The following is a 14824-nucleotide window of genomic DNA, read 5'->3' as shown; positions in this document are numbered from 1 at the left end:
TTTTAACCTTTAATAATAATAGCTGACAGGGCTCTCTGTATGTTTACAGCATTAGGTGATTTATTTTTGGAGAACAATTAACATAACACATTAACGTATCTACTGTACCTAATATTTATCCAAAGGAATTGATATTGAATCAATATCAGAATCAAAATCACAAGAATTGAATTGAAATTGTGAAATTTGAGTTAAGCAATAATAAAAACAGTAGCATACCAGTCTTTGTACCATGTAAACATTGTGTTTATAGTTAATAAACTTGATAAAATTATGTTTAGTTATCAAATAATTTGACAATCACAATAAACTTATTGTGATGCAAGATTGTTTTTTTTTTTTTTACACATCCCCCCAATCCACCCATTTTATGTTATGTTACATTTACACTATTTACAAAGACTGGGCCTGCCCTCTTGTCTTTTTGGCTTGTTGTTTCTGATTACACTTTAATCCAGATAATATCCCAGAAGGGATTATCAAAACAAAATAAAGTTAAAACTTGTTTTGAACAATTTCTTTGTCATCTGCAGATTGATTTTAAGTAGGGTAAGAAAAAAAATCGATTTAAATCGTAAATCGGATTTTTTGTGAAAAAATCGGGGATTTTTTTGTTAGGCCATATCGCCCAGCCCTAGTTCAGGTGTTATGGGAAGGAGGCGAGAATCAGCGAACATTTAAAGACTTTAATAATAAAATAAACAAATACAAAATGTAAGTAAAGACCGCAGCCCCTCACAGATGACTGCTATCACATATAACAAAACACAACATAAATCCAGGCCTGGCCTCTCTCGATCTTCACTGTCGTTGCTCCTCCTTTATGCTCCCGCTCCTCCGTGAGAGATACGAGACCGGTGCGTCGTGCAGGTGTCGCTCATTAGTAATCACGCCACCGGCCTTGCGCCGCTCTCTCACGGCCCTCAGCCTTGTCCTGCTCGCCACACATAACTTCTGTTCTCTTCTTTTAAAAGAATGTCAAAAGATGCGCTTGAAACGTTCTCCTGACCATTTATTAATAAGTTTAATATAATACACAACACTGTTAATCTAAAGGGGATGGGTAAGGGTGGATGGTGGTTTTACACAGCTTTTTACATTTTTCTCAACAATATTTTCCGCATCCTCTTTCAAATCAAGCCCTGTGAATGAGGTGAAAACAGGGAACTATTGGAGACAACAAGGCTTTTCAGCAGCTCAGTTTAATATGATGGTCCTGTTATTTCTCTCAGATGTTGGACCAGCATTAAACAAACCTTTTTTTAAATGCAACTGCATCCAAGTTCAATTAATTTAAATGCAAGTAATTCAGTAATTTCTCTTTGAATTTGGCAGATCTGGTGTCCATCCCACAACAATTCACCAATAAATACTGGGAATATTCCCATCATCCTACAAGAGAAGGACAAACTCCAGGAGTAGCAGCTGAAATCTGTGTGACTGTTAAAGATGGAGTTTATTAAAGAGGAGACGGAGTTTATTAAAGAGCAGACGGAGTTTATTAAAGAGGAGATGGAGGTTATTAAAGTGGAGATTGAAGACATGAGTGATCCAGAACCATCCAGAATAAAACATGAAGTTACTGAGGAACAAATAGGTTGGTGTCCATTCTTGGTTCTTCATTGTTGTTTGCTTTGGTAGCTGTGGAATAATAATCAGTATATGAATGAAAAATTCTGAAGAAATGCTTATATCATTTTAATCGTCATCTTTTATGTACTTTTAATCATAATCTTGTAGGCTATAACAGTTGTCAAACACATTTTGATCATATTAACAAGAGAATGACAGAACTAAACTTTGGCACATCAAAGGTCTGATACTTGATCTCTGTTGCTTTCTGTTATTAATCAGGGTTCACTTAAACGGATTCTAATTTTATGTTTATTTTAGATTGGATGGAAGTGAAAGAGAAAAGACAACAACTGGAGAAAATTGAGGAACATCATGACTTTAAAATTCAAGAAACAAAAGCCAAAAAGCTGCACACCTGCACTTTGTGTGGAAAGAGCTTTAGTCGAAAAGTAAGCCTTAAGACACACATAAGAATTCACACTGGAGAGAAACCGTATACATGCACTCAGTGTGGAAAGAGCTTCAGTCGAAAAGTAAGCCTTAAGACACACATGAGAATTCACACTGGAGAGAAACCGTATCCATGCACTCAGTGTAAGAAGAGTTTTTCTCATGCATCAGCTCTCCGTGTTCATCTGCGTATTCACTCTGGAGAGAAACCATTTAACTGTGATCAGTGTGGTAAAGGTTTTCATGCATCATCACAACTAAAAAATCACCTGAAAGTTCATTCAGATGAGAAGCCTTATGTGTGTTCTCTCTGTGGAAAGAGTTTTTCACGACTGGATCATTTTAAACTGCATCAGAAAACGCATAATGAAGTGAGAGATCATGTGTGTTGTGACTGTGGGAAGAGCTTTACTAGAGCTGCCAATCTGAAACTGCACCAAAGAACTCATACTGGAGAAAAACCTTACAAGTGCTCATACTGTGTCAAGAGTTTCACTCTGTTGGGAACACTGAAAACACACAAGCGAGTTCATACTGGAGAGAAGCCGTACGACTGTACTCAGTGTGGAAAGAGTTTTATTTCATCATCAAAATTAAACAAACACCTGTTAGTTCATTCAGATGAGAAGCCTTATGTGTGTTCTATCTGTGGAAAGAGTTTTTCAGGGCGGATCAGTTGTAAAAAGCACCAGAGAATACACAAAGCGAGAGATCATGTGTGTTGTGACTGTGGGAAGAGCTTTACTGAATCTAGTAATCTGAAACGGCACCAAAGAATTCATACTGGAGAAAACCTTACAAGTGCTCATATTGTGACAAGAGTTTCAGTCGGTCGAGATCACTGAAAGCACATGTGCGAGTTCATACTGGAAAGAAGCCCTAATACTTTACTTTATATTTTTTTTGGACTGGTAAATAATTGGGTCAATACCGGACTACCGAAAGGCTTCAGGATAAATTATACAAATTATATATATATGTATTGTTTTATCTCTGTATACTTCTGTGTAGCATTAAAAACATTGTGTCTTAAAAAAACAGTTGAATTGTGATTTTTATTTTATTTTATGTAAAACTTTTACTTCAGTATCGATTCTGAAAAACACCTGGGGTCGGTTGCACCAGCTGGACGTTCACCAGTCGTAAGACTAAGCTTAACATAAAATGCGTTTTTTAAGTCCTACGTAGAATTAATAAGTGTTGCACCATCTGGGCGTAGCGCACGTCTGAGAATAAATCTTACGCCTAGACAAAGGTAGGTGTAAAGTGTGAAGTCTTCATTTGTTTCCATGGTGAAAATAAAGATGGCACGTGTCTGGTGTACAGGCTACACGATCAGCGGGCTTTCCGGCGTGAAAGAGTAATGAGAGACCGTGTCTCATATAGAGTCATATAGAGACTGTGTCTGTTCCCCGAATTTGGAAATCCAAAAAACGTCAGGTTAAAATTTTAATTGATGTTCAACAAATAAAAAACAGATATAATACAGATGAGCAAATAATAAAGCTTGGGTTGCTGAATATTCGATCCCTTTCTTCAAAATCACTCATAGTTAATGATATGATTTCAGATTATAATCTAGATGTGCATTACTTTAAATGAGTCAACCACACAAGATTACAGTTATAAACATGAACCTCGTCTGAAAGGCAAAGGAGGAGGTGTTAAAGATTGCTTTATCAATAATCTTCCTAATCAGTTTCATCATCTCAGCATCCAGGATAGCTTAGAAGAACTTGATATTGCAACAGAAACTTTTAACTCTCTCTTTTCCAGCACTTTAGATGCAGTTGCTCCGTTGCGCTTAAAGAAGATTAAAGAAAATAGTCCAACGCCATGGTACAACGAGCACACTCAGGCCCTTAAGAGAGCAGCCAGAAAAATGGAGTGCAACTGGAAGAAAACAAAACTAGAGGTATTTTGGATTTCATGGAAAGAGAGCTCGATTGTATACAGAGATGCTTTAAAAGCTGCTAGATCTGTCTGAAGTGCCCAAGCAACACAGCAGTAATGACTTTATGAACTTCTTCACTAATAAGATTGATAATATCAGGGACAAAATTATAACTATGCAACCGTCTACTACAGTATCGCATCAGGGGGTGCATTGTACTCTCCCTGAGGAAACATTTGATTCATTTGTTGCTATTGGAGAGGAAGAATTTAGCAAACTCGTTAATTCATCTAAATCGACAACTTGTATGTTTGACCCTATACCGACTAAGCTACTGAAAGAGATGCTTCCAGATGTCATAGATCCTCTTCTTCATATCATTAATTCATCTTTGTCTCTAGGATACCAAAAACCTTTGACCCTTTTTACACGTAAGTTTAAAATATTCTAAATGACCCCCCAGCGTGAGTTTTTCAAGGCGACCGTTATTTAGAACTTGTCACTTTAATGTTTCCATGGTGACGCGTCATTGCTTGTCACGTGACACAGCGCAACCACAACACAGCGCTGAATGAATGATGATCTGCTTTTATGTCATTTTTCCTTTTTTATTTAAAATATTCACAAATGTATTAGCTATAGCATGAAACACTGATATTCCGATTGTCAAATATGTGCAAGTGGATGGGTTTTGTTGTTTAACCCTTTGACGCGTACGATCACACCGGTGTGATCAGTCTTGGCTGGTCCCTGGAGCGTACGATCACACCGGTGTGATTAGAACGGTCAGTGCATCACGTGAGCAACTGCTAAATTCAACGTGCTTTCGCGCTTTGGCTGGCGCTGAGCCAGAGACGGACGCACTCAGTGCTGTCATATATCACAACTATTGAGTATTTTAAACCACATAATGTTTATTTTAGGTTTCAGACATTTAAATACACATAAGTACTAGCAAAACAGTGATTTTGAATTAGTAAAATAGACACTGATGTCTATGGAAACGGCAACAATAATCATTTCCATTATAATAAGACGAAACGTTTTATTCATATCAGATACACATTGTGTAAGTAGCTTTACATTTGACCCTATTCTTCTCCCAGTTCACCGGCCACTTACTTTCATGTATTTCGTGAGAAACAACAGATCCGATTCTCTGAACTGTGAAACAAACTAACATGGCGCCGCCCATCGCTCATACAGCTCAACTAACGCGATCGTTATAAAGATGTTTAAACAACAAAACCCATCCACTTGCACATATTTGACAATCGGAATATCAGTGTTTCATGCTGTAGCTAATACATCTGTGAATATTTTGAATAGAAAAGGAAAAAAGACATAAAAGCAGATCATCACTCATTCAGCTCTGTGTTGTGATTGCGCTGTGTCACGTGACAAGAAATGACACGTCACCATGGAAACATTAAAGTGACAAGTTCTAAATAACGGTCGCCTTGAAAAACTCACGCTGGGGGGTCAGTTAGAATATTTTAAACTTACGTGTGAAAGGGTTAAACATCTTTATAACGATCGCGTTAGTTGAGCTGTATGCACAATGGGCAGCGCCATTTTAGTATGTTTACAGTTCAGAGAATCGGATCTGTTGGATTTACAACACGTCAATTCCTCCACTTCTCACGAAATACATGAAAGTAAGTGGCCGGTGAACTGGGAGAAGAATAGGGTCAAATGTAAAGCTACTTACACAATGTGTATCTGAAATGAATAAAATGTGTAGTCTTATTATAATGGAAAGGATTATTATTGCAGCTTCCATAGACATCAGTGTGTATTTTACAAACTCAAAATCATTGTTTTGCTAGTACTTATGTGTATTTAAATGTCTGAAACCTAAAATAAACATTATGTGGTTGAAAGCACTCAATAGTTGTGATACATGACAGCACTGAGTGCGTCTGTCTCTGGCTCAGCGCCAGCCAACACGTGAAAGCACGTTTGAATTTAGCAGTTAATCACGTGATGCACTGACCGTTCTAATCACACCGGTGTGATCGTACGCTCCAGGGACCAGCCAAGACTGATCACACCGGTGTGATCGTATGCGTGAAAGGGTTAAGCTGGCTATGATAAAACCGCTTGTTAAAAAAACGCAACTTGATCATACAAAATTAGTAAATTACAGGCCGATCTCGAATCTGCCTTTTCTGTCAAAGATATTAGAAAAAGCAGTATCCTCACAACTGCGTTCTTTTTTTGAAAGAAATTATATCTGCGAGGATTTTCAGTCAGGATTTAGACCGTACCATAGTACCGAGACAGCTCTCATTAGAGTCACAAATGATTTGCTCTTATCATCCGATCGTGGTTGTATCTCTCTATTAGTGTTACTTGATCTTAGTGCTGCATTTGACACAATTGACCAAAACATTCTTTTAAATAGACTAGAAAATTATGTTGGTATTAGTGGAATTGCACTAGCATGGTTTAAATCATACTTATCTGACCGTTATCAGTTTGTAGCAGTAAGGGACCGTTCGGAATTTATGGAAAGGGCCACCGGAGGAAAATAGGGGAGGGTCATGTCTTTTTATTCTTTGTTGAGGGGAGGGTCATCCAACTTTTTTTAGTCTATAGGGGAGGGTCACCCAACTTTTGTATTCATCAAAACAGCTAAATTTCAAAGTGGCTTGTTTGGTGCATATTTCTTTCCATGTAGCTACAGCTCTCTCGGTCTCGGCCCCCCATCGCTATCAGATTGGTCTGACCCAACAAAAATCCAGTTTGGCGCTGTCTGACAGTGCGCGCCAAAAAAACTTGAGGATAAATTCTTTAAAATTGGGCAATTCCAGCATTGTGGACGTGACATTTGCAGTCAAAACTTGAAATATAAATTCTCAGAAAATGCTTAATACTGAAACGTCTGTTTATATATTCATACTCCCTTAAGGCGGGCTTACACAGTGCGATTTTTTGCTGTTTTACGAGCTCGCAGATGATTTTTTTCACTCGGGAGAAATCGCTGTGAAATCGGTTGTGCTCGCATGTTGCGGCTCGTGTGTGCCAGGAAGATACGAGCCGAGCCGAGCGCCGAACCTCTCGACCTCACGATAATTTTTAAACATGTCTAAAAAGTTCGGGAGCTGTAGGCTTAAATTCGTGAGGTGTGTGCGCTGTGCGGTTGAATGAGCCGATTTGTCGATCTATCTGAATTTGACCAATCAGGAGCTGAATAAATCCACAGAAGAAAGACGTAATAAGCGCATTTAGTTTCATATTTATTATAATGTTTTTTTCATCTATGTTTATTATGAAAAGTATAGCCTATACGCAATATATCGGGAGACATGCCCAAACATGATTTTGACCACTTTATTAAGTGTTGTTTTGTAGAAAGCCTTTCTTTAAAGTTTAAATTTCGTTTTGTATAAATTGTATCTTAATTTTAATCAATTTTTCATCAACCAAACCTGGATTTAATTAATAAAAAGCAAATATAGCTGGATTTACAAATGCACATCTTGATTGTTGCATGCAGCACACATATGTCGAAATAAGACATAACCACAACAATCATCGAATTGTCCTGGTTTGAGACTGTTAATAACACAAAATATTATTTTTATTTTTTTCGTGTTCACATTTATGAGGGATTTTTTTTTTTACTGACGTGACAGTTCTCCGTTACGGACATGACCGCTCTGAAAGTGACTTTAAAACTTTTACAGATAAATATATTGAAAGCTTGACATGTCTACTTTTTAACAGAATAATTCAAAACGAAAGAAAACAGCCTACAGACTCTGCTTCTGTAATCCGTAAATGTAAATGTAATCTCTCTGGCGCGTTCACTACTGCGAAGATCGCGAGTCAGCATAATCACCTTTATATTTGCAGCCACACTGACAAAGACTTGTTTATTAATAAACAATTAAAATGACCCCTTGAAATTATTCATAATCATTACTTTTGCCGGTTCTTTGTGGCAGCTTTAAGATACTGTATTGGCAGCGCCACCCACATTTTACATGAACGCATCACCACGGCATCAGCACCGAAAACATGATTTTTTAAAAATTATTTGTATTTTTTTTCAAATCAAAAATCGTGATACGAACCGAATTGTAGGTTTGGTCTATCGTTACAGCCGCAAGATGAGAAAGCAGGAGTTTAGTCGTTTATCGTGGAATGGCTATCTGAACATATTTGCCAAAACCAGTACACAAGTAGGCTAGGCTAATTAATAAATTATCGGGGAGGGTCATGCCTTTTTTCACAATCATTTTGGAGGGTCATAGAAAAAAATATTGCTGGCGAAGGGAGGGTCAAGTCTTTTTTGACTACAGATCTCAAAACTCCTCCGGTGGCCCCTTAAATAAATAACGAACAGTCCCTAAATGAAGAGATGTCTTATCGATCACAAGTTCAGTATGGCGTACCACAAGGCTCAGTACTAGGACCGCTGCTGTTCACTCTGTACATGCTACCATTAGGAGATATCATTAGGAAACATGGAATTAGTTTTCACTGTTATGCTGATGATACTCAGCTGTATATTTCTTCTAAACCTAACGAAACTTACCAATTTAAAAACTTAACGGAATGCATAGCTGATATAAAAAATTGGATGACTAGTAATTTCCTACTACTAAATTCTGAAGAGAACAGAGATTCTAATTATTGGACAAAAACCTTCCACAAGTAATAACCCAGAATACTGTCTAACACTTGATGGCTGCTCTGTTAAGTCTTCGTCGTCGGTTAGGAACCTGGGTGTGCTTTTTGATACTAATCTCTCATTTGAAAGTCACGTGTCTAGTATCTGTAAAACCGCATTTTTCCATCTTAAAAAATATATCTAAATTACGCTGAAGGGGGTGGATTGGAATCCACTGCTGCTTCAATGTATATCTAATGAGTGATTATAATCAAGGTATTAATCAATATTTTTCCTTCTAAATATCAAATGAGTTGAATGACTTCTCTGGAGATTTTACTTTGTTTTAGAAGTTACCAGTGTGATTAATGAAATGTTCTTTTCATGTATTCTTTAATGTCTGTATTGGATATCTGAATGCAGTAACGGTGCTTGCTTATTTATTCTGGCTTCCAGAAATGAAATATGGACTTGTTTTGTGCTTGAGAAAGGTCTTCAACGTGTTAAAACATATAGGGGTCATTGAAGTCTATAGTTTAAGGGACCATTTCTCAGTTAAAGCCTATATTTTCCATTTAGACTGAAGTGTCATATCCTTGAGAGAAAGAACTTGTTATCTTGATGTTTTGAGACGAGACTGTTAGTCGTCTTGGTTGCAGGTTAAGAAACCACTGGTATTATTGGAGATTGACTGAGTTGTTGTTCTGGACATGTTGGCGCCCAGCAACCCAAATCTGCGACCTGGAAAGTCATGATGTGCCTAACTTCAGGGTCTGAGTGTCAGCTGCATAATCGATGGAGATATGCTTCAGTCTATCTGTATGTGTGGAAAATAACTATGTTTATCTATTTCTTAGCCAATGAGAATCATTCAACATGTAAACAATGACGTAGCTTAGACCTTGGAAATGGTATAACTGCTGTGATCTTTGTAACTGTAAGCGAGGCGGCCTACGAACTCCTGCGTGAGTCTTGAAGCTGACTTCTGCTGATGAAACTGCAAACTATCTTCAGTAAACTTTTCTTTAATTTATTATAATTCTGACTCCAGGTCTTCTTTCAAATATCTGGTTCTGGGTCTTTGACTGTATCACCCCTTACTACGCCATATGCTCGCATTAACAAATGCGGAACAATTAGTTCATGCGTTCATGACATCAAGACTAGATTATTGTAATGCTCTACTGGGTGGTTGCCCTGCACGCTTGATAAATAAACTACAGCTAGTTAAACACACAGCAGCTCGAGTTCTTACCAGAACCAGGAAGTATGACCATATTAGCCCGGTTCTGTCAACACTGCATTGGCTGCCTATTAAACATCGTATACATTTTAAAATATTGCTGATTACTTACAAAGCACTAAATGGTTTAGCTCCGCAGTACTTGAGCGAGCTCTTAACGCATTATAGTCCTTCACGTCTATTGCGATCTCAAAATTCCGGCCAGTTGATAATGCCTAGAATATCAAAATCGACTGCAGGCGGGAGATCCTTTTCCTATTTAGCACCAAAACTTTGGAACAATCTTCCTACAATTGTCCGGGAAGCAGACACACTCTATCAGTTCAAAGCTAGACTAAAAACACATCTCTTTGACCTGGCATTCACATAACACACTTTAGACTTCTATAACTCAATGTTAGGCTGCATAGATTAGGTCAGCCAGAACAGGGAACACTTCCCTTAAATCCTTATGTACTCGTTACATCATGAGAAGAATGGCATCTACGCTAATTTTAGTGTCTTTGTTTATCCCGAGGTTTTCCCGCAGCCTGCCGGATCCAGGCCATATCCAGATCTGAAGAAGGAGCTTTACCTGGACCCGATGACAATGCAGTGCTGAAGTACCAACTAGCCTCTCCCTATGGAGGATCCCTTTCCCACTCTACAGATAAAGCGTTGTGAAATTTCGGTTCACGTACCTACCCCGAAGTGATCAAATAAAACAAAATTCTGTATCAAATTTACAGGCAAGACAATTAGTTTGTTTAGGCATGGTTCGTAAGGAACCAAACCTGCGCACATATATTCAAACGCCCATAACTATAGAATCAATTCTTAATGCGCATGTGAACGCCGTCAGCGTTTATCACAGGTTCGCGCTTTAAGTCTGTAGAGAGAACGGCGTCGTCTTAGCGGCCCCTAATTTAATAACAAATGATCATTTCGCCGGAAGTGAATCAATCAATCAAATCTAACTTTAGCTGGAAATAACGATATTCAGGAACCGCTATAAAGCCAAAACAATCTCTGTTGCCTTAAATTATATGTTTAACTCTGTAAAGCTGCTTTGAAACTATCTACATTGTTAAAAGTGCTATATAAATGAGGATGAGGATGACTTGACCGCACCAATACTCTAGATATTATGGAGATAGAATTTATTGAAGGTTTTCATTTCAGAAGGGTTGAATTTTTAGAATTAACCAATTAATCAGCTGTCATTTTTCATCTATTCGTTGGAGCCAATAAATTCAAATTTGTAACCATAGTAACGGGAACGGCGTCTCAACTATCAGTGTGGTAGAACCATGTCAGTGTGTATGAGCTTCGTCAATGCTAAGCGTGGCTGTGCCTAGTCTATAGATTTTATTGGTCATGTGAATCACTGTACTGATTGCCTACACCAAACACTGATCCCTAAACCTAACAATCATTGTAACCTTAATCAATGAAATTAGCTGCAGGGCGGGATTTCCGCTTAACTGGTTTGCGCCCAGTGGGATATTTATTTTTTTTAAACTTTTTTTATAGAAAGATAAAAAATACAGGAGAAATACGGGAAAATATTTAGAGAGTTCGTAGAATTTTTCACGGCTGATCAGTTGTAAAAAGCACCAGAAACCACACAGTGAAGTGAGAGATCATGTGGGATGGGAATCTGAAACAGCACCAAATAATTCATACTGGAGAAAAAACTTGTAACATTTTTCTAGTTAATTTTGGTAACTTCCATTTAACTTTACTTAAAAGAAATTATAACAAAGGGATGTTATTCAAGTTCAAATCACGCTCACCCAAGAAGATGAAGCAACAAGATGAAAATTTAGACAGATTGCTATCACAGGGCCAATACAAATGTACACAAATTATTGGCCACTTTCTAAATAATAAAAGTATAGTACATCTACTAATAATTAAATATAAGTTAATCGTTTTTTACCAATGCAAATATGTTAGAAACGATGCATCGCGATACAATGCCAACTTATATCCGATGCACACTTTTTTAAATCGATGCATCGCATCATTAATTTTTATGTCAATGCACAGAAGCAAATCGGTGAATCTTACCATTCATACTCTGAGCTGGTGTGAGTGAGTGGAGGTGGGGCTAATTTTCATATTCATAGAACCATGTACTAAATGAGACAAGGATGTGGAGTTACATTCAATCTTTTTTAAAGGGGACATATCATGCTAAATCCACTTTTTTAGCCCGTAAATGCAGTTTTTTGTGTATTTAGAGTGTTTATAAGTACAGAAAATTTGAAATTAGTCTCTTCGGGTGCTTCGTTGATATCTTTATATTCTGTTTTGGTCATATTCTTCAACCTGTTCCGATTTTTCTATTATCTATGATGTTTTTTGAACTATTACGTCATAGTATTTGCAGCGGAACTGCCAAATAAGGACATCGACTCCGGGCCCAACACTTCGAGCAATCCGCCATTATTATTTCTCGCTGTGATTTTGTAGTCCAAGCTCAAGAATGCAGAAGTTACGAGAGGGTAATTCAAAATGTTCGGTTGTTGGATGTAGTAACCCACACACTTCATTACACCGTCTCCCAGCACCAGAACCTCTTCGAAGTGCCTGGTTGAGTTTTATTTTTCATGGAAATGTACCCACATCTGTGGGTAAAGTCATTTTTGTGTGCGCGAAGCACAAGGATAACTACTTTAGCAACCTCCGCCAGTATATAGAAGGATTTGCCGATAGACTTCGTCTGATTGAGGGGTCAATTCCTTCTATCTTTGGAGACGACGGACGAATAGAGCACTTCGGTAAGCTGTAAATAACGTTAATAAAAATAAAGTACTTTACTTTCTTAAAACACACGGTTGTCATGGTTTAGCAGTAAGTTACCTTTGTCTTTCTTTTTCTTTTTTTAAGTACACGTCTGTAGCAGTATTACTGTTGTTGAGTTTCATCATGACAATGGTCATTTAGCTGCTGTGTTTTCTGATGCTTTTCTAAACGTAGCATATTATCAATACAGATTTTTAGTGGTAAAATTAGGCCGTAGTCATTTGTCTTGTTAGTGTGCTTGTTTTAACAAGAGAAATAATCGACTTTCACTTTATTTAGAGGGCTAAACCAACAATTGCTGACAAAGGCTGTCAAACAAAACCCAAGATGTGCTCAGACACTAGCCTGGGAAAACCCAGACAACTTCCGGCAAATTTAGATTTGCTCTGAAAGTTAGTCTGGCAAAGAGCTCATTCAAGCCCATTTCCAATCCGCCGAAATCGCGACACCAATCAGAAACGCTGGGGCTTGCTTTACACAATGACGACAGCGCTGGGATTTTGAAGCAGATTTTGTAGCCTACATTACAAAGATGGATGCCGCCGTCGAACATCACGCGTTCGAATCAGCTATCGTGTCTGTTTTAAGCGATTTGAACGTTTCGTTTTTGTTAAAAACCGAGCAAAGAACAACACTCGGAGATGTGTCTCCGCCGCTCTGCATACGTCATCTCCTTCATCGCTCTGATTGGTTTAGGTCTATCCGCGACGTCCGTTGGTGACGCCCCTCTGGAAATGATTTGTCTATGACGCTTTGCCAGACCATAACTCAGTTACAACTGAGAATGGTCTGGTTTTAACCAGGCTACTCAGACACAGCTTTCTATGAAAACTCTACCTCATGTCAAAAGTGCAGGTTCGTCGTCTTCATTTCCATCTCGCTCCGGGTCCGACTCTGGCTCGAACATGTAAGTCTTCCGTTGTTGACATTTTGTTAATAACATGTGAATAAAACATTTCTGTGCTGCTAGATAATTCTATCTCTGCTATCAAATTACAAAAATGGCCTAACGGGGTGGAGTTGAACCGAGTGTCACTTCTGCGAGCTGGAGAGGGGGCGGGGTATGAAGTGTCTCATTTGCATTTAAAGAGACCGCACCAAAACGAGTTGCTCTCAGACGCACATCAGAAAAGGGGTAGAAAAGGGGCCTGTGGAGCTACAATAATGAGGAATTCAGACCCAAGCATTGCAGTTCTGCTTTATATAGACCACCAATGTATGTTTTATATGTAAAAAGGAACGATTTAAAAGCATGTACCCTTTAAGGCATGCAGAATTTTTTTCAAGTAAAAAACGCTTAAATATGTCATTTTGGTGATCAATGACGAGTTCTCTTACGAGAGTATCTCTCGTACTGCGTAATATCTTACGCTATGGGGAAAACCTCTTTTCCTCGAGATATTGAAGCCAAAAATTATCCTTAATTTTGAATCAATGTAAAATGCGCTGCGACAGCATGCAGACATAGGCAAGGCGGCTCCCATGCCTATTGGCTGACCTGTGGCAACAGCAGCAGCCTATCGAGAGAGGCCCTGCGTGACGTGATACCCAATGGGGGTGCTTCGCGCCCATTTACGTCACGTCCCGCCAGAATAGGCATGGCCTTGGCCTATAAATATGGCTCGACAGGCTGATACAAACTGATTTTCATCTCTTCAGCGAAGCACTACTGCATCGCTGGATCCGGAGTGAGAAGCCGCGCCGTCGACGCAAGCCTTCAGCGGGACGAGCCCTCGAGTCTGAAGTCGCTGGCCTTCACCTCGCCGCCTTCAGCCGCCGTACCTGCTGCGCTTTCCGGCGTCTATATCCTTGTAGGCCGGGGCCATACCATTGATGGCCTTGAACACGAACAGCAGGACCTTATACTCCACCCTAAATCGCACCGGGAGCCAGTGGAGCGAGCGGAGGACTGGGGTGATATGTGAGTGCTTAGAGACGTTGCAGAGGAGACGTGCTGCTGCGTTTTGTACCAGTTGAAGCCTATTGAGGAGTGATTTATTATAGAGGCCTGGATTTCAGCCCGAGCCCGATGGGCCCCGACTTATTTACACTCCTAGGGACGGGCTTCGGGCCAATTTTCACGTCATAGTTCACACGCGGGCCGGGCCTCGGGCCTGTTTTAGGCTTATCTTTTTTATAGCCTATTTTAGACATTAATTAAAATAAAATATGAGAAGATGACGATTGAAAAGCAAACATAGAAAGACGTTTTATAACCTATCACACTGACATATGACTGACACATGGCAGT

General features: G+C 38.9%; 1 protein-coding gene across 1 annotated transcript; it reads left to right on the top strand.

The window, feature by feature from the left end:
• The first annotated feature begins 1898 nt into the window (after positions 1 to 1898).
• On the top strand, positions 1899 to 2870 carry LOC130101172 (zinc finger protein 239-like). Its single transcript, XM_056266759.1, has one exon. The coding sequence runs from the start codon at positions 1899 to 1901 to the stop codon at positions 2868 to 2870; it is 972 nt and encodes a 323-aa protein (XP_056122734.1).
• Positions 2871 to 14824: the final 11954 nt, after the last annotated feature.

Source organism: Rhinichthys klamathensis, unplaced genomic scaffold, assembly GCF_029890125.1.
Source record: "Rhinichthys klamathensis goyatoka isolate OS25496 unplaced genomic scaffold, OSU_Roscu_1.1 h1tg000253l_1, whole genome shotgun sequence".
NCBI lineage: Eukaryota > Metazoa > Chordata > Actinopteri > Cypriniformes > Leuciscidae > Rhinichthys > Rhinichthys klamathensis.
This window is presented reverse-complemented; position numbering and strand designations above follow the sequence as displayed.

Bases quoted from the DNA above. Each gene is read 5' to 3' on its own strand.
- LOC130101172 (XM_056266759.1), top strand. From the start codon at position 1,899: ATGGAAGTGAAAGAGAAAAGACAACAACTGGAGAAAATTGAGGAACAT.